The following is a 24,224-nucleotide window of genomic DNA, read 5'->3' as shown; positions in this document are numbered from 1 at the left end:
CTATTGACTTCTGCACTCTCACATATTTCTCCTTGATGAAGCATGATCAAGCCCTAAGCCACAAATAGTTTTCACACAGAAATTCAGTACTATGGGTACAAGAGCTCCCAAACTGATATAACCAGGGAAAGTCTTGCTACAAACTCAATAATTAGTAGAAAATCTTGCCACATCCATCTTAAGAACAAAATAGCAATGTATAGGTAAATTATCTTTCCTCATGCTCTAGGTACATTAGAGAACTTAAGACGTTAAAGTCATAACTGAATATATAGATCTATAAACAGACCACCTCCCTCCCTCCTCTTAAGCTACTTGCTTGTTGTCTAAAATGAATTTGCTGCAAAATAGAGAGAGCCTTAAGCGTAGAAAAAAACCTGTGCTACCTATAAACGCGAATATAGAGCTAAAGCGTTTTTTTAAGTCCCTGGAAAAGGAGAATGCATTTTGAAAGGTAAAGCTGCCATATTTACTCCAATAAGTGGGGTAGCAAAAAGATAATTACTGCCTACCTTATGCAAAAGAAGTTTTACCTAAGGAGAAAGAGCTTAGGTGTGGGTGGAAGATTTATATGTATGTCTGCAGTGCCTCTTCCCCCTTTGATTGGCCTGTTTGAAAATCACTTTCCAATCAATCAACATCTTTGACTACTTAAAGATGAGAGGGAAAGGTAGGACAAATTAATTATAAAGTAGATGAACAGTTGGTGAGGTAGGTAGCTGAGGGTATTGTTGGCTTCCTGGTGCCTGTTTAAATTTGATTGTATTAAGCATATAGGAATAGTGTTGATTTTTTTTCTTATCTTTAACTGAGATGAAACTAGTGGGAGTGTAAAAAGTATGTTACAGTCTAAAATGGGGTTTTTTTTTGTCTTTGTAGTAAAAAACCTAAACATATCATTCCTTTAGTTTTGACTTTCCTTCGGCTATCTCCAGTAATGTTGTAGTGTTTTAATTACCTTTCTTGTGTTATTTGTGCATGCCCAAACACAAGACTTGGAGCAACTGAGTTGATGATGGTTATTTAAATCATTGAGCTTGATTCTTTTTAATCTTTTATTAAAGCTTTAATGTTATCTTTAAAATCACCTTTTTTCTGTTCTGGAATTTTCAAGTGTTTGGGTAATATCAGCAGGTGAGCAACTACAACTCAGCCTATGGGGTGAAGGTGTATGTAAGTGAAACTCTTACCTTCTCAGTCCTACTGTGCTAGGGTTTTACTACATCTTGTAGCTTCTCTGTGTCACAATCTGCTGGACTATTGAAGACTGAGATCTCCCAAAATACAAGGAAGAACTATTCATTACTGAGTGTGTAACATTACAAGATTCCCAGCTAAAAGAAATGTAAGTGAATAGCATACTTAAGAAAAATGTGATTTTTTTCCTGAAATTAAACCTTTAACTCAGCTCATAAGGGTCTGTTTCTTCTTATGTTTTCCAAAATCTTTTTCAAGTTGAATATGTTCAAGTAGATACTTCTGTCTTATACTAAATAATCTCTTTTCTGTCTACATGAGACAAAATGGGAATTTAGCCCTTTCTTCCTGGATTAACCCCACTTTTGTGGAACTAATCTAATAAATTGTTGATCTTCTCCCTATCAGATCATAAGGTATGTGCACAGCTGTAGCAGTGAAAGCCCTGAACTGAAGTATCTGTCTTTAAAGGAGCACTGTGCAGCTAAACATCAGAAGTTAGACACCTAATTAAGAACAAAGTAGTCTTGTTTATGCCTCTGATTTCTTTTTCCATAGTTAAAATAGCAAAATGCAGGTATAGTGTAAGCATGCTATATGATGGAGTTGGAGTGATGCTGGAGGGTTTGGGGGCTTTATCAATGATGTTAGATATCCAGGAAGGCACCTGTGGGGAACATGCAGAGCCCTGGAAGAAACTGCATAGATCCTGCAGGACACCAGTGCCTCACCCAGCTTGTAAAGACCAGCCCCCAAAATAGGTTGTTTTAGGATCAAGGCTTACAATGACTTTAGCTATTGCTCTGCAGGGTGCAAGGAGGTGTTCCTAAGTTGGGGAGACAGCATTGATCTCTTAAAGATAAGCAAGTAACAGCTTTTTAAACTTTTTGTAAAAGTGCAGATCAAATGCCAAAGGTGAAGGAAAGATTTACAGGGATACCTTTAGCTAATAGTTTCCCCACAGGGATTTGCAGAGGCCCATCAGTTGCACAAATCCCACTAGATATCTTGAGATCTCTAGAGGCTCTTGCTGCATACTTACCTGTAGGTCTGCCTATGCCAGTGTGTTTCTGAAGGTCATCATAGGCAGTTCTAGAGGAATACTTGGGATTAAAACTGTAAGGTTTCTGAAGGGCTCCGCTGTGACTTCTATGCTGGTGTTATGTTATGACCTGGGTAACCCATGTCCATGCCAGGAGGAGGCAGCTATCCAGATGGGACTGTGAGGTTAATGCTGCTGATTTGCCTAGAACCAGTTGCACATACAGCTGAGCCCTCTCCTGTGGTGGAGAGGTGGGACTGTTAAGGAGGTGGTATTATCTTGTGCCCTTTGAGCCCCGTCTGGGGCTGTCTCATATTTAACATGTCTTGTGGCTCTCAGCTAGATCAAGAAATGTGTATGTGGTGCATGAAACTGGGAAGGCTGGTTGCCCTTAATGCAGTGGCTTCACATGACCCTGGGGACTAGTCTGTAAGGGCTCTTCTGCTCCTGGCTTGTGGTCCAAAGCCAGGCAGGTCTGCATTTCACTTTCCTCGCTGGAGGAACTGCAGCCACAGTGTAAGTGAGTTGTGGGACTTCAGTAAATAATTTCTAATGTCGACAGTTACCAAAATGATCTGCAGCTGTCTAACCTTTGTGTCTTTAAACAAAAAATCACTGAAATGAAAAGGAAAACCTATAGGCTAGTCGATATTGTGATGTTACTGCACCACAAATGAGGTAATGAGGCAGCATTGATCCTGTTGGAACAGCAGAAATATATCCTGATGGACTATGGCTACAAGGGGTAGTGTGTTCATCTGCTGACCTCCGGAAAGCAGCATTTTCCAAAGAGGGGTTTTGGGGAAATGGGTACATGATCCTGGAGACCAGTGAAAGGTCTGGCCTCAAGCTCCACTGTGTGGGTTATAGAAAGAAAAGCAGATCAGAGCAGAATAAACTTTGGTCCTGTGTGGTCTCAATATGGATAAATGTCCTTACTCTTCCTACAAAGCAGCATACTCAGAGCTCCAGGCTAAGGTTTGGCTGTGATGCCAGGATATGAACTGTATTTACTTGTGTTGAATAGGGGAATATATCCATTTTCAAGAATCATTAGTGATGCATATAGCTGTGTAGTACCGTGTAACTATTTGAGAATTGTTTTCTTCTGTGACAGGCCTGAGAGCATTTCTTCCTTCTTTATAATTTTTAGTTCTTTTTTTCAAGTTATTTGTGTTTATTGTAGGCTGGAGGAGTATCTGGCCTTTTGTAGTCTCTAGTCCACTAGGATCCATGGTTTCTTTTCCGCTTATCCTCACTAAAGTGGTGTTGCAGCTCTCCACTACACTTTCCCCTGAGCTCTCTGATGTTTCTGCCTGCCTCACAGCACTTTCACAGCACATAGCCCATGCATTCATCCCAAGCCTGACGTTCCGCAGATCCCTGGTTGTGCTGCTTCTATCCCTTCAGAAAGTACAACTCTCTTCCCTGAAATCCCCAGATGATCCTTTTCTTTATGCACTGTCTCTACTGAGTTCCTTGACACAAGTGCTTTCATTTCCACAAACTCCGATAGCCACAACCCCAATCTTATCCTTTACTCCTCTCCTAGAGCTGTTTGGCTGGTCTTAGGACATCTCTGCAGTATTCCTAATTTCCATGATGGACAAGTTACTTTCTTTTTCTTCCTGAGCCTTATAGAGGTGGTGAAGTTTTTACAGAGCCAACACACAATTTATGAACATTGCTTCCCTGCCAGCGAATGTCGTGCAACCCTTTACATCAACTGTTCTCCACCCTAAAAGCATTTTTCTCCGCTGCCCTTATAGGGTGGGCTGTTCAGGACTGCATGTTTTGGGTAACCAAAAGCTTCTTTCTGATGTCTAGCCTGACTGAACACGCCCCTCCCCAGCTCCCTGGTGCCTGTCTTAAGTTTCTGTATCTCTCCTGCCTCCATGGCAACATTTTCAGGCTGTCATCGGAGCATTGCTCAGTTTTCATTTTGCTCAGCTAACCATGACAAGCTTTTTGAGCATCTGGTTTTCTGCTCCCCTGGTCATCCTTTCTCTGTGTTCCTTATGGTCAGAGGTCTCTCCCCTGAAGATGTGCAATGAACAGCACACAAATCACTTCAGGCAGATATTCCTAGAAGTTTCTATTAAAATGATCCGTAGAGGAATAACTTTTCTGGTGTATAACTTGATTTTATTTACCTTCCTGCTGATGTTCCTGTGGCTGTCTAGGATAGCCAATGTACAAGCAAATGAGGAGTTTCTCAAAACATGAGTTTCCAAATTGCTGCAAAAATCCTGATTAGTTCTTAAACAGTTCAAACCTGGAACGTGCCCGTTAGGCAGTCAGCAGAAAAGCAAACTCTTTCCAGGGTTTGACCATCTCCCCTTCCTCCAAAACACTGAGGCAGAGTCCTAGCTTTTGTAAGTACAAGAAATTAAGAAAAAATGCCTCCCAGACAGAGAGAAAGGTGAGTACTGCACCCATGAGGGCATAAGGGGATGCTTTCTCCTGGATTAGGCTGCCTTGTCTCCACTGTGTAGTCTGTTAATCTTTCTGCAGCTCAGTTCTCTTTCCCGAAAGAGTGATGTGCAGTACATGTGCGAAGACTACGAGATAATTTGATGCTGTGATAATGTGAGCGCACAGGGAAGTGGGAGACTTACCCTAAAGCATTAAATGTTTTGATGAAATGCTTGCAAAATACTTCACAACACTTCTTTTGAGAGGAGCTGCTGTAGGAATGTAAAGCATTGTTATAAAATTATTTGAGGTGATTGTATCTGCATCCTGTAGCAGTTGAAGTTCTAGCTACAGAAACAGAACTTGAATGACACCCAAGTCAGTAAGACTGAGATTATAGATACCATTTGCTGCAGACACATACATACAGAAAGAGTAAGAGACAACTGAGATTCTTTCAGGGCAGAAGACTGTCAATATTCTTTCTTAAAGATTATGTGATCTATTCAATAACTCATTTTTTTAGATAGATCTGCTTTGGAGTACTTGTATGGGAACTGGATCTTAATTAGTTTTTCTTCCTCTCTACAGTGTTATTGGCATGAATGCTCTCAATGCTCAAATTAGTTTTTTCTAGTAGGGCAAACCTTTATCTAGTACTCGTCCAGCCAGTGCACCATTACAAGTTAAAACTCAGGTCATTTTTGTTGCTGTTAAATAACAGGCACTGCAGAAAAATAGATAAAATGGTGCCTTTTTGATAATCCTGTTTGCTGTGTAAATCCAAACTAGGGAGGAGATTGTCTTAGATGAGAACAAGTTGGGAAGAGCTCTCAGGCTGCCTGATCTCTCCTGTCTGCTTTGCAGAAAAGAATCAGATTAATGAATGTAATCAGATTAAGGCTAATCAAGGGAACATATCTGGGGGGCATCAGAACTCTGCTGATACCGAAGAACTGTATGGAAAATCAACATTAAGGGCCTAATGTTGTTCTACCATTTAATTTAATGGGAGCAAATACAGGTTTCAAAGAAGCCCTGAGTGCTGGCAAGAGGAGCATGGATTTCCAGAGGGCAAAAAGACTTGAGGGAGCTGGGAAGTGGCTCTAAGACCCTGGTTGGAGGCAGATGTTGCTGGGGGGGGACAGTGACTTGCGGAGTCCTTTGGTACATTAGCTTGTGTAGGAAGGCAAGCAGCGTGGGGCTTTTTTTAGAGACAGGATTTGATGCAGTTAAATCTACCTAAAGCCATCTCTGCTATTGGCCTGTTGTGTTTTGTACAGAAAAACAGTGCTGAAGGGAAAGAAGAGTATGCACCGAAGGGGCAGAGATGGAGATGGCTAAGGTTCAGAAAGACAAGAATGAAAAAGAATGACTAAAAGGACTTGTATCTGAAAAACAAGAGGCAACATGGTAAAAACAGAATGAGAAAGAGGGGATAGAAGGGAAGATGATAGAGCAATATGTAAGTCCTTAATGCTGATTTTTCCATTGCTGCTGGCAAACTGAGAGCAGGGTGTACGTGCCAGTGCAGCAATGTTCCAGTCATTCCCAACGTTGCACCACACGTACCCACTGATCTTTGTAGAAGAGGAATTTTAACTTTTCTAAAAGAAAGTGGAAGTGTGAACATGGGAAAGAAAGGGAGAATGTCAAGAACTTGAGGGGAAAGGGCACTTCTGGTTTCTGTTAGAATCCATTTTCTGTTTCTTCAGTGCCAACTATCTCAATACCTGTTATCAAGAGAGCTTGCTGCTACACATAATGCCTAAATCCCACTGGTGTTGTGGACTCACAGCTGGTGCTGGAGTCAAGGGGGACACTGGGTTTCTGCTTTCCCATGTGAAATATCTCTCTAAAATGCTCAGGTTTGTGGCTGCATTTGTTACCTTGTTTGACTTGGAAGTTGTCTGAGAGAGTTTGCTGAGGCAGCCAAGGGGATGTTTGATGTGGGGGTCTTCAAGACCAACAAGCGAATGTGAATGGAAGTAATAAGAAATATTAAGAGATTTGAAACCGGTGCTGCCTGATTTTCTATGTTTTTTTTAATGTCTGGCTGATTTGTCTAAGAATTGACAAGTTCTAATTGAGGTTTTCTCCTTGCTTGGGATATTTATAAATTCCAGTCCAATGTGTCCCTTCTGGACCTAGTAAGCTGTGAATGCATGTTGTAGCTGTAGCCTTTTACCTGGGACCTTTTACCTTCTCCACTCATCACCTGTTCTCTTGATTTTTTTTTTTGGCATTCGATTACCTTGGAAACATCTGTGGCTCTGTAAAATGTGGTTCATGTCAGTTGTTGGGATCAAGCACAGTTGCACAGACAGACACATATGACAAGGTTGTTTTAAGCTTTATTTTCTTACAAAACATAGCTGAAAAGAGAGGGGCAGATGATGGGGCCCTTGATTCCTTTCCTGTGTCTTCCATAATGTAATTAGCTGAATAGAGGTTTAGCGTATTTCAAGGCACCATTTGAGATAGGTGAGGCAATTAAATATAACCAAAAAAAAACGGGGGGAGCTAATGGGATGCTGCCTCTGGTTGCCATGAAAGAATAGGAAGAGAATAATGTGAGATGTGGAAAAGTCCCGTTGGTTGTTGCAGTAGTAGGTGGTGCAGGTCATCGTGCAGACTCTGCACGCACCCAGTGAGCTCATGCCATGCTCCCAGGGGCTTGAATTGCAAAGGAGCAGGTGACTCCAGCTGCTAGCTGGTTCCCAGTTGACGCAAGAGCGCGCAAATCTATGCGGATCCGTTGTCAGCTGCTCCTTTCTGGGTGGCTGCTGGAAAGTTGTGTGTGTGCGTGTGAACTTTCTAGGCTTAATCTGCATTATAAAGTGTGTGTGCGTGCCTGTAAGCTTTCTGCAGAGCTCCAGAGCATATGTGTCATGGGGGGTGAGACTAGAAAAGCAGATGTCCTGAACATGCCCCTCCTACTCAGGGATTAGAGATGCTCAAGGGAAAGCAGAGAGAAGCTGGGACATACCTCCCTGACTCCCTGCCAGAGACAGCAGCAGCTTCTGCAGGTTCAATGGGCCTCTGCTCTTTGGTCAAATAAAACCCTGCAGCTCCATTTCCAGCAACCATCCCCTTCTTTCGGTTAACCAGAGAGCAGGAGAATGGCCTATGCTGAGGAAGACAGGTAAGGTGCTGTGAAATAGGGGATGAACAGATCCAAGCTGGAAGGGGCTAGCGAAATTGCCTTGCTTTTCCTCGCCTTGTTTTCCTCTTCTTCCTACTGGGCACTCAATAAATGTCAGACAAGGGCTGCTTAGAAGTAAACATCTTATTATTGGAGAGGAATCTGGCCATCTGCCTGTGTCAGGTGCTGGTATTATGAAATATGGCAATGAGCAGGTGACCTTGGGAAAGGTTACAGGCCAGAAGAGGCAAATGTTGTGGTGTGGAGAGGCATACACTGCAAATAGGATGGCAGTGTGCCACTCTGAAATGTAATGCTTTATCTGTTTATTGGGATATGTCTACTTTTTTACATGGATTTGCTTTCAGCCAACCTGGAAGCACAACGAGGGTGGGGTTTTTTTCCATGCCATAAAAGATCTATCATCGGTGACAGTCCTGTGTTTTGCAACAGATGCGTTTCTTCAGTGGATGACAGCAATCACAATAAAGGGGATTGTGTTTTCAGCTGATCCTGTGATTTAATCCAAAGCGATGCTACTGAGCACTATTATTAGGTGTGCATTGTTGGAGATGGAGTAGCTATAGGGGGCTTTGTGCTACATGTATTAATTCAGGCTGTCAAAAAGCTTGTACAGACCTTGGGCTCGTGCAGTTCCAGGCTAAACCTTGCATTTGGTGACCCATAGGTCAAACTCCTCCTCCCCTCCCACTGAGCAGGTATCTCCTTCGTATGCAGAAATTCTCTATGCCTGCTGATCCCCTTTGATGCTGTACATCCGGAAGATTTCTGAGAACTAAATATTGCAAGCAGGGCACTGCAGCTTAATTTTGGCAGCACTGTGCTCTCAGCACTGGGGACAGCTCTGACGTCTCCAAAGCCTTTGGGATGGAGAGGGCTCTGGCAAGGCCCCTGTGCACCCGCTGGAGCTCCTTTCAGGCAAGGGAAGTTATGCAGCGCTGCAGTCTTACTTCCTCAGACAAGGAATATTTTAACATCTACTTAGAAGGCAGAAAATTCCCTCAAACTCAGCACAGCTCAGTCAGTCCCAATGTCTTCAGCAGACATTGAATGGGATTCACCCCATACTCCTAAAATTTCTGGGGATATAGGAATGATATCAGTTCTTTAATGTTATTTTGCAAGGGAGTATGCATCTTTTAAAAATATACAGAGAGGGAAAAAAATGTGGGGGGGGGGGGGGGGTAATGGTCAAGAGGAAGAGCAAATCCTGGTGATCTCATTATTTTCTCATGCCTGCCACAGGTACGTCAAAAGCTTGGGTATTACATTTAAATTCCCTTGGTTTCCTCTAATTTCTAAACAAGGATTACAGTTATTCAACAGAGAAGCTGGGGGGAATAGTTCATTAATGTATGTAAAGCACCTTTAAACCTTTTCTCTGAGAGCGAGGGATAATATAGTCAGTTGAGTGTAGGCTTCATTAATGTCACTTTCATGGCTTTTGCTTATTTCAGGAGCTCATGGTACACTTGGAAAATGCAACAATGTGTTATGGTAAATAAACTCTTATTTCCAGACTTCTTCTTTGAAAAGTTTCAGCTAAATGACTCTTCATTTTAATGTGTGAATGCAGAAGTTATTTCTTCTCATTGGTTGGTAGGTTTAGGACATACTCAGGTGTTTTTGACATCGCAGTTTGTAGCTAGGAACATAAGTCTGATGTATCAGATGTTGGGAAGGACTTATAGCAGGATCTGGACAGCTAGGAGATGAAAAATCTCACTGAAGATACCTGTGCAGTAACTACCTACCTTGTCAGTATAAGAAGAAAGAAAAAAAAAACCATAGAATTGAAATGCTTTATTTGTATATCTGATACTCCAGTTAGAGGAACCAGTTGTACGCTGACAGTCAAACCCTCTTCAATGGTCTGAGACCTCCTGGGGTGTAGAGCACCACTATGAAAGCTTTTCTGTATATCCTGTAAGGCTGCAGATGGCAGAATCACAACATGACCAAGGTTTGCACCTCTGGAAACAAGAGACTTGGATTTAAAAAAAAAACAAAAACAAAAAAACCCCAACAAAACAAAAAAAACCCCACCAACCCACAACATTCGTGAAGCAGACAGTGACTGCTTATCAGCATCTCCAGTTAATTTTACATCACCTTCAACCTTGCAGTATCTGATTCTGTCACCCCTTAATAAGCAGATCAGCTTTGCTCCCCCTACGGGTGTTGGTTCACTCTGTCACCTAGACCTCTACCATATCCAGTCAATAATTCTGCTTGTCAATGGCAACAACTGAGTTGCCACCAAGAAATGCTGTCAGTACCTGTGCTTTTGAGGAGAGTTTCCAATCAACCTTGGTATTGACTTTCAGAAGATAATCCCCATTGTCCTATTGGAATCTGGATTATGGGATTATTCTGCCATTGATTGTGTTTCAAAACTGTGATTAATGCATCTGATGAATTCTGGACTGACAGGCCTAAAAAATTGTAGTCCTCTCTCTTCCCACAAGGCAGATACACAACAGGCAGTGTAATGCCAGCTTCTAGCCCACCTTCTAGCAATGTCCCTCAGCACTGGATAAGACATATTTTTGGACAGGTGTTTGAGCAGTCCCCCTCTTAAATCAGACACCATAAGCCCAGGAGCATGAATTCCTGTCTTTACTGTCATTTGGCCTCTTGCCTGGGACTAGACTGCAGGTGTGACCCACTGCTTGCCCTGTGGGAGAGGAGAGGATGAATGAGATCTCCATGTTTAGCCTCTTATACTAAAACCACAAGGTATCAAGAAGGCAAGTGTTTGAGATGCATACCCCAGAAGGAAGTGCTGGAAACTGATGGCACTCAACATTTATGAAGATCGGCTTCTCCATCTCTGTAGATGATGCTTGCCCCGTGTCCCCATGTAGACATGTAGTCTACCTGTCACAGAGGGTGGTGTCTACTCTTTCATCAGCATAGCATCCCAGCTGTGCTGTGCAGGTGCCCTTGGACTTCCATTGTTTTATATTTCACCATATCACTGTGCACACATATGTAGGCTGCAGTTTCTCAGTCTGTCTGTGCTCTTGCATTCCTTCAGTAACCCAGGAGGGACCAGAGCCTGTCAGAAGCAGGAGTGGTTATGCCTTGTGACATTCCTGTGATCCAGGTATCATTAGGTATTCTTCCACTATGGAATGAAACCAGCAAAGAAAATTCAAATTATTTGCCTCTGGCCAGGCATAAAATATGAGATTAAAAGTGAAACATCTTCAATAATAGCAGTGAAGCTCCTGTTATTTTAGTTTTAATGAACTTTATTTTTCTTTGCACCTTTTCAGGACTTTTATCCTTTGAAGCTTTTTCTTCGGATGGGTTGGTAGCCTCGCTGACCTCTTCTCCTTTTGCAGAAATAGCTATGAGGTGTATAAGGAAACAGCAGATTGGTTACGTGCCCGTACCATCCAGTGCCCGAAGACTGCCATCATCTGCGGATCTGGGCTGGGAGGTCTGGCCGATGTGTTGAGTAACAAGACAGTCTTTCTATACGAGGACATCCCTCACTTCCCACGGAGCACAGGTTAGCACAACCCAGGGCATAGCATCCCATCAGTCGGCAGCCTGCAACAGGCTTACAGTGAGATAACTTAAGTCAACGTGCACCACTTGGCATTGGTCTGCACACCAGTCCCAGGGTGGCGAAATGTGTGTTCACAGTGGAAAAAAATAAATACATATTTCTGTGCTATGATACTGACTTTCAGCTCTCAGTTTCACAGTGCTTGGCCCCACTGTAGTGCATAATCATCAACTCATAAATCCCTCTGAAGTCTAAGACCTCGAGATCTGTAACTAAAATGACACACTATTAATTTCCAGTTGCAGGGCATGTTGGCAGATTGGTGTTTGGGGAGCTGAACGGACAGCCCTGCGTGTGTATGCAGGGACGTTTCCACTATTACGAAGGGTACTCTGTTAGCACGGTGAGTTCTCCGTAAGAAAATCATTCATGTAGGGGGAGATATGTTGTGAAAGATGCAGAGGTGACTGCATGCTTTGATATCTAGCTGCAGGAGGTTAGCTCTTGCAGTGAATCTTGCTTAGATTTTAGATTTCTCCCCCCCAAAAAAACCTGGGAGTTCAAACTGAGAGGTAGCTAGCTTCTGCTATGTGAAGCTGATGCTGCTCAGCCACACACAAGTGGCTAACCCTGCTGTGCTGGCAGGGGAAAGTAGTATATTATACCGGGCAGATTAATTTACATGCTTCAACTCAAGTCATTTTAATTATGATTTAAATCAGCAGTCAGGAACCTTTGAGTAAAAAGAATAATCTCTTAATCTTCTTTACTATTTGTATAGTTTACAGGGTTTTTTTTCCCTAGAAAAAGCTCCCTGGCTAGTGTAACTTGGTATACTCTTCCAGTTAACATATAGAACTTTGGGAATATTCAAGTATTACCTAACATTCATATATGCACATTTCTGTTGGAAACACCAATGGTATTTCTTATTTACTGGCTGGTAGTTTTGCATGTTCTTTCTTACTTGGATATCTTTGGTGTTTTAATTGTGGCTGAGGACTGTTTGCATTTGGATCTAAACTGTAATATTTGGCGCTTTTTATAGGAAAAAAACAAACCACTATTTTAAATGCACTTGCTACAAAACTATGTTTATCAAAACATGTTTGTCCATTACAATTAGTTTGTTTCTTAAAGAAGTTATGTCCGTGTTTAGGAAATTCTGCTCACAGCTTCTTTATTGTTTTAGAAGTAGCAGATATCATCCTGATTCCTTCTTGACTCTTCAAAATCAAACTACTTACTTTTTTTTTTTCCTCTTCCCAATTGTTCCTGAACTTCGGGTAAGCAGGTCACTGAAGTGAGCTAATGTGAATAAAATGCAACTAACAGAATAATCTCTGTGCTTCTGTAAAATGCTTCATTGCTGTAAAAAGCTGGTTTATCAATTATACTCTGTGAGTGCGTAAGTAGTTACTTCAGTCAGCATAGTGGTTTGATCTCTGAGAGACCTTGGCAGTAAGGAAAAACTTATCAGCATATTCTTTTTGTTCTGTATTTGACCTTAGTGCAACTGTAGGAAATATGGGCTTGAATTTTAATGGTATTCATGTCAAGATTAGTTTTTAATATGTTTAAAAAACATTAAAATTCTTTCTATTTAAATAGAAGTATATTTAAAATTGAAGAAAGAGCTGGTTTGTCTGCTCGTAGCCTCATGTGGACTCTCCTCTGTGTCACATAAGCTGTCCACGAATTGCGATACTGCAAATGTAGTGGTAGTAGTAGCAGTAGCTGGCTGCAAATTGCGATACTCATTGCATATATACCTCTGGTTCTTGCAGGTCACCTTTCCCATCAGGGTCTTCTTTCTCCTGGGGGTGGACATCTTGATTGTCACAAATGCTGCTGGGGGCCTGAATTCCCACTTCCAAGTGGGGGACATCATGTTCATTAGAGATCACATCAGCATGTTTGGCTTGGGAGGGCAGAATCCACTGCGTGGCCCAAACGATGAGAGGTAAGAAGACATCAGCTCCATGTTACCAATTAATCATTTCTTCCTCCAGCTACAGACTAGGACTGCCAGGGAGATATTTACTGACAGGTAGAGTTTGGCTCCAGGTACCCATGAGGGAAAAATTAAAGCGATAGCTGTGTGTGCTGTTCCACCTGCCCTGCCTTCCCCAAGCACCCTTCCTTGGCTGTTGCTTACTCTTACAAGCCTATAAGGAGTTTATACGCAAAACTCCAGAAGGCTTTGTTTGATAAAGGCAGGCTTCTGATCCTTCTCCTGACATGGCCAGCCGTACTGTCTGCTAAAGAAACCTGCTGCTGTCTCCTCTTGTCAGTTCCTCTCTCTGCTACTTCCTCTTAATTGAGCAATCCAGTGAACTTGCAGTGTCTCCAGCCTTCATTTATCAACAGCCGTTTCTGGTGTGATGGAACTGATACAACAGAGGCCAGGCAGTAAGTTGATAGCAGAGCAAAGAGAAAAACTCTAAATCTCCTGAAAACCACCCTTGTATCCAGGTCATTAAACTGGAGTGTCTTTGTTAACATCATATGTTCACTGAAGGCATCGGTCTGATGAGAGGTGGTTGTCTTGGCAGCCTCTTGGGAGACCTCTGGATCTATGAGAGTGACCTGCTGCTGGTTGAGCTGGGAAATCACGTTTCCTACACTAGCTGTGTACCAGGACCTTTACCCTGTGGGCGGTGCACAGAAGGGCTTGTAACACACCCTTACCCTGGACTGCCACTGCCACTGGACATAGAGTTGCTTTGAGCAGGAGGTTGGACTAGTTGACGTCGAGGTCCATTCCAACCCAAATCAATCTATGATCCTAAAACCCTTCCAAGGCACCATCAGACTAATAGGGTGGAAGGCAACCAGCACCAGCAAGGTCATAGCACTGAGAGGGGACAGGCCAGATGTACTAATGTTTACAAAAACAAGCCCCTTGGCTCTCAACTGGGGATAAAATGAGCATGAGGACACGTCCACTGGAGATGCAGGCTGAGCAAAGGAGAGCACACCAGGTGTCAGGGAAGTCAACATGGAAGCAGTAAAGATCCTGACCTGACAAGAGCCTTACAGCAGGAAAGAAAGAGGCTGGATTGTGATGAGGAGGTAACAGTAGCAAGAATTATTTCTTAATCAAGCTGGCAGGAGAGAAGCCAGATGAAAGCCAGGTGTGTGAAGCTGGAGGACAGGCAATGGAGGTGGAGAAGGAGGTGGCAGTTTATGAGCAAAGAGTGAGTTTAGATAACAGGACTGTTAAATTTGTTGTTGGGTTGGTACCTCCATCTTGAAAAAGGACATGGTTGCAAGGCAGGCACCTTGCCTGTCCTGGGATCTTTCTAAAAAGAAAGTTCTGGCTGAGAGTAAGGTGGTCTGCCTGACTTGCAGTTACAGTTAGTTCCTTCCTGATGTAACACCAGACCTGGCTCCTGCTTCTGAAGAAATCTGAAAGGTGCTAGCAACTGCCTCAGGAGAAATAAATGCTGTTCTGTGATTCAAATGGCAGGAGGACAGTACCCATCTGAAGCAGAACATATTTACATCTTCATAGGTACTGGTGTGGGTTGGAGGAAAGAATGATCAAAAGCACAGAAGCCACATGGAGGAGTGTTTAAAGCTCTCTGGACTTTTGTAATCACTCAGGAACAGGAGGAGAAATGCCAACCAAACAACTGCATCAGGATAACGTTCAAAGGCAGCATAGTTGTCTCATTGCCTCCCAAGAGCAGCGTCCTAGTGAAGACTGCAGTGCTCTGGGAGATGACTCTTGTACTGCTGACCAAGGCATCAAAATGGGCAAAAGGTCTTTATGAATCAGCTTTCAAAATATTGCAGAGTTTTAGCTGAGTAAACTCCTCCTAAAATCCAGTCCATCTCAGCCAACAGGAGGGATTTATCTGAGCACAACAGAGTAAAACTAGAGGCAATGAAGTAATGTGAAAAGGGAATATACTGCAAGAATCTGAGGACTGAATTTAATAAATTAGAGATTGGCTTCCACATTGCTGGCCGTCCTTCAGGAAAGAGAAGCAATTTTCGTGGTGATGAATACTTATTACCTTAGACCAGATGGGAAAGTTTGGGTTTTATTTATATAATATTTAGTGTTTATAAACATAAAATAAGCCACCTACTGCTCTAAACATTCAGCTGGAAGAGCATGTAAACAAGCAGGAGCTTTAATAGCCCGGATGAAGGACCCGGTCCACTCCTACTGAACTGAGTTGGTGAGCACGGCTGGGAGTTTATTTTCCAGATTTCCTCAGCAGCAGCATACCCAGTGTTTGCCATCTACTTCTGTTCTCCTTGAGTCAATAGTAGGATTTACTCAGTCAGGAGCAGGACTGAGCTGTTATCTTAAGACCCAAAGCAAGCAAGATACCCAGCCTTGAAGCACAGGATGAAGGCTACCAAAAATATGGCCCTGGAGCTCCAACATGTGCTACTCTTCCCCATTTCCCTGCAAAGGAGGACACCTAGAATGGGATGTCATTGCCTAAATGTAGACATCTAATACCATCTGACACTCTGCTGAGTATCCAATACCCATTCTCTGAGGCTGGCAGGTGCTGTCTAAGACCTGCAGGATGCGTGCATGCTCTGGACGGGCAGCTGAGGGGCAGGCAGAACTTACTGGGGCATCTCAAATGGGCAACTGAATTGCATTTCTGTCCTAGAAGAGTGTCCAAGCTTGTGCTTGACATGATCTCGCTGTGCCAGGAACCGAATACAGAAGTGGATGCTCTTTCCTGGGATGTATTATCTGACTAGCAAGCTTTGTTCATCTGCCTTTCCAAGAAAGTCATTCCTCAAGGCCCTTCAGACTGGTCTAATAGAGACAGTACATGGGAAAGATTCAAGTCGCACGTGGTTTGCCTGATACATCCAACTCTGTCTCTGTTTCAAGCGTGGGGTTGTCAATGCGGTGACAGGAGAGCCCTTGCTGTTGTGGCACAGGGCATCTTTGGCCATGAACTTGGCTTATTGGCTGCCTGCTGCCATGAGCCTTAAATGTAGTAAATGGTGCTCCTTCAGGCCCTGCTGGACATAGGGACAGCCTTTGAGACTCGGTGCTACAGGGAGCCTGTCTGCAAGCCATCGTGCAGGAGAAGCAAAGGGCAGCAGCTGTCTGATGGACAGTGTTTAAAAGTCAACATGGGCAGTATTTGAGAGAGGAGAAAATGGCCATCAGTGCTGCCTGAAGACAGGCGTCCTGGGAAAGACCATTCCAAAAGGGTTTGTGTGGTAGGAAAGCCGTGTGAGACCTTCCAACAGCCTCTACCTGCTGAGGGTCTCGGGCTATTAGATCCAGCAGGACTGTCATGGTGGCAGAAGCATCTGATGATGAGGCCAGGATGAGAGAGGTTGCATCCGTGGCAGGTCTGCCCTTAACATTTGCCTTTTCTCTGAAGGATGAGCATCCCTGAACTCTGGTGGAGGGAAGGTAGCGGTAGCAATATCAGCATGGCTGTGCCCTTTACTGCCTTGCAGGTTTGGGGTGAGGTTTCCCTGCATGTCAGATGCTTACGAACAAGATCTGCTCAGCCTGGCGATGGAGAGCGCACAGGAGCTGGGCTTTCTGAGCTTCATCCGAGAAGGAGTGTACTGTCAGCTGGCTGGTCCCTGCTATGAAACCATTGCCGAGTGCCGCATGCTGCAGGCACTGGGGGTGGATGCTGTAGGTAAGCTGCCTGCGCTGGGCTGGTAGGGTTGGTTGGGCATATGGATTACGCAGTTAATTCTGCTCAAGACTGACTTTCTTCAGTCCTTGACTCTCCATCTGAGTCTCCTGGGCCTAGAGAAATGAGCTCTGTATTTCTGCTTGGTTCTGCAGTGGGTTAGTGCAGCTCCTAGGATGGATCTGCAGAAAATCTTTATGCTTGTGGCTGCACAGGACAGGGATCCCAGCACAATGTTGTGTTTATTTCCCAAACACAAATCTCCCACACTCAGATGGCTCAAATTCAACAGGGCTGAGTGGGACCCAATCAGAAATAAAGTCCTTTTCTATTATTTTTTGAAAATTCTGGTACCATAAGGATTTTCACTGTATCTCTTCCCCACAAAGCAGCCCTCTGTAAGAGCTGTTTAGGCATGGTAATTATGGAAACCTTCCTAACTGCATACAAGGAAGGTAAGCATCATAATCCATATGATTCTCCAGCTTGACCCTTGGCTTGTGGAAGTCTGCTCATTAATATCTGCAGATTCATTGTTTGTGAGGAAAAGAGCTCAGCTTCCCACAAAGCCATTTTTCTTTGCAATAGCTTTTTTCGTTGAGGAAGAGAAGAGCCAAATGACACAGCACATTAGTACTTCTCTTAGCAAGGCTGCAAGCAGTCTGACACGTCTTGGGGAGAGAGACGTAACATGCAGGAATGAAATGTGGGAGGTTTATTGTGCTGAGCAAGGCTGTAACTGTAGTGCCACAGCTATTACAGCCTTACAAGTATCGCGGCTTTTAACTATTACATAGCTCAGAAATAGAGAGCTGGAGGGCAATGAGACAAGGGCATGCGGTGAAGGTAGGATTGTAGTTTTGCAGCCTTGGAGAGATCTTGTTTTGGTGTAAATCCAACTCATCCTGGTCCTTTTCTCTCCTACCGTAGGCATGAGCACTGTCCCAGAAGTCATTGTAGCGAGACATTGTGGCCTCCGAGTCCTTGGGATCTCCCTCATCACCAACAAAGTGGTGATGAGCTATGATAGTCAAGAGAAGGCCAGCCACGAGGAAGTGCTGCGCATCTCAGTGGTCCGGGCTGAAGCCCTGCAGAAACTAGTCACGCACCTCCTCGGCAAGCTGGGAGAAAGCACAGACTCTCCGTGACCTCCAGCCATTTATCATTCATATTGTAACATGTGAACACTAGCAAGTGCTGGGGGAGAGCTGTTGGTGAGACCGTCCCCTTCTGCTCTCCTGATTTTGAATAGACCTTTTGATCTTTGTCCCTGTGCTTTAGTGGTCAGGTGCAGAGGTTTGCTTTGAATTTTTCCAGAATGATCTGTTTGTTAGTAGCCAGTGACCAAAATGGCTTTCTGGCATTTAAACAGGGTCTGACCTCTGGCAGATTCCCAAACCCATACATCAGCAATGAGCCCCTCAGTACTGTGAGCTCCAGCTCCCCCTCGTCCTGCTGCAGAGCATTGGGTGTTTCTTGCCCATGGTGCTGCCTCTCTTAGTGCAGCACCCGCCTGCCAGGAGTCTCTGCTTCCCTGTTGTACTGAGCTCCTACACCGTGAGCCAGGTGCAGAGCTGGTCACAGGGCTTGATGCCTGCTGGGGTACCTTGGTAAGGCCTGATCTGAAGCCAGTGGAAGCCTGCAAAACGACTCTGAGCTTTGGGTGAGGACCTTGTGATGTCGCTAGACTAAAGATGACATCTGTCGGGAACAAGCGATGCTGCAAAGCAGGCAAATTACAATTGGTTTTACAGCTTGGAAAACACTGCACCCCCATGTGTGGGGGTTGTGTACCCTGACCATCCCAGAAGGTCTCCCCAGAAAACCCTCTCTTTGCTCACTCTTGGCTCTTCATGACCAGCCACAGAGCTCAGTAGCTGTTTGCTACAATGCAGAGTGCCCCCATCACCCCCTCACACCTCTCTGCTCAGTTTCCAGCCTTGAATCACTGTTGTGCTATTTAAAAGGGGGAGAAAATGCAGCTCAGATAGAAGGCATGACTTGTCCATGCATGGCGTAAAAGTGGCCAAGCTGGAAAAAAGATCCAGGTCCAGCTCTGCCTGGTTTTGTTCCTTCTGTTTCTGGATGTCTTGGAGATCAGCAGCTTGAGCCACTTGCACTGGAGACCAACTACCTTTAGGTGTCCAAGGCAGAGAGATAAGTTTGAACCCAGTGTTTCACCCCAGCTTTGCTCCGCTGCAGTCCCTGCAGCAGACATTGGAGCACCAATGGTTTGCAGAGTTTAATGATGTGGAATTACAGTGGAAATTATTTTGGAACAGGTATGATACTTTTCTGACTTTGCTGGTGCTCTTACATGAAGAAATTGAGCCTGGCAGTGAGTAAAGGACAAACAGGAGAGGCCACCATGCTCTTTTACCAGTGTGCTAATGGTCTATCAAGGAAGGGTGACTATTCACCAGAGTGGTGCATTATTTATTGTTCCCCAAAGGTCAAGCCGAGCAGGGAATGCAGCTGGATGTGAAACAGTGACTGTAATTATTAAGTAACCTTTTTCCCTTCATTTATCTTGGAGTTCTCTATAAAGTCCGTCACTGTCATAGCTAAATGTTTTCAGTTGACATAGTGGTCTGAACTTGAAGACACCCAACTGGTCATGGAGAGCTCCCAAGCTACCTTCCTAAATTTAGCTGATCAGTCATTTACTATTGACTCTCACCCTCTGCTGCAGCCTTCCACGACATTTCTTCAGCTCCGAGCACGAGAGGACATTGTGGCCTGGTGAGTTTTCTTCCAGATGGGTATTTGTTTGAAGCCCTTTATGCTGCAATTACTGGTGTCAACTGGTGTGTTAATGGTGCAGATGTTGCCACCAGGAGGAACAGAGTTGTGCTGTGCATGTTTTCCATGAAATGGTAGTGCTTCAGGTGTAGCAGAGATCTTGGGGTGGCCACCCTGTCCCCTTCTTCTGAGCAGGGATGCCTGTGGTCAGTCCTGACAAATATCTGCCCAGCCTGGTCTTGAGGACTTCTAGAGGGGAAGGATTCGTTGCCTGCACTCTATGGGACAAGTCATTTGTTTGGCGGCTCATGACACTTGGAAGAGCCCTCTAAGATAGCATCTCTTTACATTTGGTGGGTCTTACCATCAAGACAGTCTCAGGGACCAGCTCTGGTGGTAATATGCAAAGAGACTCCAGCTCCTCCTTCCATGAGGTATGTTGCCATGAGGTGTTGCCTTTTCAGGTCTAGCAGGAGTGAAGTGCTCGTCAACGGTGGCAGCAAAAGCAGTGAAATAAAAAAAGTGGCAGATGTGCAGAACAAGAAGGAACCACTTCTACCTGCTCCCCTTTCAGACTTGTCCCAGTATGGGCTTGTTATAGGGCAGAGAGCAGATAATTTCCCCTGCCTCGAAAATGGTGCTTCACATTCATCTAATTAATACTTGGTAAATACAGAGTCTCTCAAGTGTGAGTGGAAGACAGCTGTGCAGCTAGCTGTAGCTAGAGAGCAGCCAGAGTGGCTAAGGCTGGGATTTCAGCAGACTCCGTTAATTAATCAGAGTCAAGCTGGACTGCAATGTGAAGGGAAGCATCCCAAAAACCTGCTGTTGTACTGGTACTTCTCAAGTGAGGCTGGAGCTGATGAGGAGCTTGGCAGCAGCACCTGCTTCCAGGAGGCTGGGTCTGCTCCTCTCTCCAGCCGTACCAGAGGCAGAGTGTGGAACCTGTACCTGAATACAACTTAAAATTTAATCTGAAAATCACCATGCAACTGAATCTTTGGCAAATTATGTCAGCATTTAAAGAAGTATTTTTCTAAATAGCATTTGAGCCCTTGAACAGTTGTGGGCTCTTCTTTCTGCTGTCCAGGGTTGATGTGGATGGCTCAAACTCCGCATGAATGTCCTGCTTTTTGTCCCCATAAATGATGAGAGGGAAGAGGCCCTGGGCACTTTGAAAGGGATCTTGCTCATGCTTTGGGAGAGAGAGGGGGAATACAATTAATGAGTGGGTTCATCTGGTTTTGGAGATACTTTTAATGCAATTTTTTGTAGGGTTTTTTTTACCACTGATGAATTTCAAAAGGCTGAAATACAATGATGCAAGGGGGTGGAGGATGTGTGGGGAAGAAACAGGGAGGAAAGAAAACCTGCTGTGATCCTGAAAATGGTGGGTTTGTTTGCTTGCCAATACCATGGGTTAGAAAGGAAGGAGTCTCTTAGCTGTACTCCCTGCATCCAGCCCCCCAGGCTGGAGGACATCCCTGGGGGACCAGAGCACCAGCGCTCAAAGCTCAGGATAACCAGGAGCAACATTTGACCAGCACTTTGCACAGGTATTTCTTACTGATCTCACTGAGGAACTCTTGCAGGGAAAAAGATACCAAGAACCAAAGGACCTCAGCTAACTTTAGAGCAGCTGAAAGGTGTGATGAGCTGTGGTGTGCTGGTGCAGCGAGTCATCTGTGTTGGAGGCAGGACATGGTTTCCTTGATGCTGTGCCTTTTATTTGGTGCTCTTAGTTCTTTCTGGCAACATCCATGGCTGAAATGAGTAGGTCGTAAGACAGCCTCAGCTTTCTTCCGTTCCTGTACGCTGTGCTACTTATCTGTCTGGTGGTTGCCTGGTTAGTGAATGCCACCAGCATAGGCTGTCCCATGCTGCCATTCCCACAGCAGGGGGACCCATGAGCGACCTGTGTTAGTGTGGGAGAGCACTGCCACAGCTCCTCCTTTACTCTCTCACAGACATGGTTTTATGAGCCAGTCTGGCCCACACTTTGTGCCAGCCTTTTCCTTTTCCTTGCTCATCAGTCCAGAGAGAATTTTTCAGGTCATGGGATGCTGCTGCTTCCAGTCCCCTGGAGAAGATGGAAATTTTATATTTATGCTCTCATGTGGGATTCACATAAAAGTGTGCTGTCAAGAGGAGAAATCTCTAACACAACCCTTGGCTGGACCATATTGTGAGTCTTTAAGTAGAGATCTTTGCTGTCATCTGAGAAACAACCCTGCATTCTCCCCCAAAAAATCTGATGGTCTGATCCATCCCATTTCCTTTGCGAGGCTTGGTTTCCCAGACTCTCTTTTACATGAGACTTGCTGTTTGCACTCTTTTCTATATAAAAGTAAGCCAAAAAGCTTTTTAAAAAATGTGTTACCTGTCTCGGCTCAGCAGCTGAACATAGGCTTTGCCTTCAAGATATCCAAATTCCCTTAGACAATTCTCTTTACTGAAAACCTGCCGTTGAATTAAGGGGTTTCTGTTATGGTGGTGGTTTTGAGTTCTTTGTTTTGGTTTGGGGTTCGGGTTTTTTTTCCCCAAAAAGCTTTGGGTCTTCACTGCAAGGATTTCATATGCTGGGAAGAATTAAACTCTTCCCTGCTGGGCTCAATCTGCAGAGCAAGGAGTAGTTATGTGGTGTGGGTCATGGCCATGGGCTGATCCCAGTTTGTTGCTGAATTAAAGCCTGACTCTGTAAGCAGTGTGATGGTCGGTTGTTTCCAAAACCTGATGGTGCTTTCAGATAGGAGTTGGTTTAAGAGCCAGGACATGGGTGAAGGCTGGAGGGAACCATCCAGCCTTTTGTCCTGCAGAAGGGACACCCCCTCCTGCCACTGGCTGTGCACTGCCACCATGCTGGGAGGTGGCTTTAAACTGAAGAATAACCACCACTTGCTTTCCTTGCCTGAAGCTTCACAGCCTGCTCTCTGAAACTCTCTCTCGGTCAAACCCTTTCCTGAGTAATGAGCCCTTCTTGCCCTGCCGGGTGCTTGATGGACATGGCTTGAGGAAGCATTTCCCCAGGGATAGCAGTGAGTGGGTTCAGGGCACTACTGGAGCCCAAATTTTGCTCCCAGGTGGCAACTTGGAGTGACCTTGGGTCTTCATCAGCAGAGAGGTGGGTGTCCTGGGGTAGTGTGACTGTGCTGGGCTGTTGACCCAGAGCCATCCCTGCTGTGGGCTGGGGCTCTGCTCCCTGCGGAACAGGTGATGGGCCAGTGCTGGGGACCCAACACTCCCCCATGCCCCTTATTCTCCCTAGCCCAGGCACATGTGGGGACACATCCCTAAGCCCAGCCCCACAGAGGCAGCGGGTGTCTGCTCTCAGCCCCTAGGAAGACTTTGCTCTGGAGGGAGGGGGATGGAAAAGCAATAGGATCCAGTGGGGAAAACCGTGCTCCTATAATGGGAAAAAGAAGGTTTTTTGGGGACTTATCTCCATGACAGACCCAAGGAAAGTGAACTAAATACCCAGGCCACCCTTCAGCATCATTGTGCATTCTACAAGGCTGCACTGAGCAGCAGGGCGGAGGAGAAGGCTGTCTCTCTGCTCTGTGTCCCAGCCTGGCTCTCCCTGTGGGATGCATCTCCCTTCCCATGCCTGGAGTCAGGCCCTGCTCTGCCCCAGCTCCCTGTGGCTTAAAGCCAGGCTTGGGGCTATCTCCCAGTCCTCAAGCCTGCTCCCAAAAGGGCTGTGGGCTCTGAAGTTTGGGGGGAGCACCTTGTACCCCCTTTTCTCCCAGCTGAGAGACAAAACCAAGAGGCACCAGTGCCCAGCAGGATGGGCAGCCCCTGGTAACTCGCTGCAGCTGCATGCTGCCGATGGTGTCCCTGCTCTGTGCACGTCTGTACTTTCCTGCTGTCTTCTCATCTTTAATTAAGCACTTCTATCAGCTGAGCCTTCTCACTGGATCTGAATTATTTTATCATATATTCCCCCCCCCCGCCCCGTAGCCATGGCAACCCTTCCCTTGGGCAGGCTGCGCTGGAGCCGGTGACAAACCCCATGTGTGGCTGTTTGTTTGTTTGGGCCTGGAAATTTCCCTGCTGTTTGGGAAAACTTGGGAAAAGAAAATCCCGGGAAGAGCTGGCAGGCAGCAAGGGGAGCTGGGGTGAGAAATGTCCCTTTTTGGGCTGAGTGTCATTGCCATCCTTCCAAGGAGACCCCTTCCAGCAGGGGTGGCAAAGCCTTGATCCCAGGATTCCTCGGTTTTTCCTCCATAAGATGGGTGCAGTGTCGAAGTTTCACATCCTTGCCCCAGCCATGGGTCACGGGTGACGGCCCAGCTGCAGCCATCGCATGGTCCCTCGGTGGTGGTGGCACTGGGACTACCTCTGCCCTGCTTCTCCAGCTGTGACCAGCAAATTCTCCAGCCATGAAGCTGCTGTCAGGAGCCCAGTAAGACAGGGGGACGGCGACAAGGCACCCAGCTGCGGTGACACAGGGCAGGGACGCCGTGACAAGGGTAGGGCTGGGTGACAGTGGCAGGGCTG

At 45.2% G+C, this 24,224-nt stretch overlaps 1 protein-coding gene across 1 annotated transcript; it reads left to right on the top strand.

Annotated features, from left to right (window-relative positions):
* Positions 1–7,776: 7,776 nt before the first annotated feature.
* Positions 7,777–18,133, top strand: PNP (purine nucleoside phosphorylase). Its single transcript, XM_009948394.1, has 6 exons — positions 7,777–7,799; positions 11,171–11,340; positions 11,640–11,743; positions 13,128–13,303; positions 16,798–16,988; positions 17,916–18,133. Exons 1-6 carry the CDS (start codon positions 7,777–7,779, stop codon positions 18,131–18,133), a joined length of 882 nt encoding a protein of 293 aa, XP_009946696.1.
* The last annotated feature ends 6,091 nt before the right edge of the window (positions 18,134–24,224 follow it).

Source organism: Leptosomus discolor, chromosome 8, assembly GCF_034619465.1.
Source record: "Leptosomus discolor isolate bLepDis1 chromosome 8, bLepDis1.hap2, whole genome shotgun sequence".
In the NCBI taxonomy this organism is placed as follows: Eukaryota; Metazoa; Chordata; class Aves; order Leptosomiformes; family Leptosomidae; genus Leptosomus; species Leptosomus discolor.
The sequence above is the reverse complement of the archived record's forward strand: the minus strand, read 5'-3'. Positions and strand labels throughout refer to the sequence as shown.

Coding starts and splice junctions, on each gene's coding strand:
- PNP (XM_009948394.1), top strand. CDS start 7,777: ATGGCCTATGCTGAGGAAGACAG. Junction 11,744..13,127: donor AAGGGTACTCTGTTAGCACG/GTGAGTTCTCCG, acceptor TGGTTCTTGCAG/GTCACCTTTCCCATCAGGGT. Junction 13,304..16,797: donor CGTGGCCCAAACGATGAGAG/GTAAGAAGACAT, acceptor ACTGCCTTGCAG/GTTTGGGGTGAGGTTTCCCT.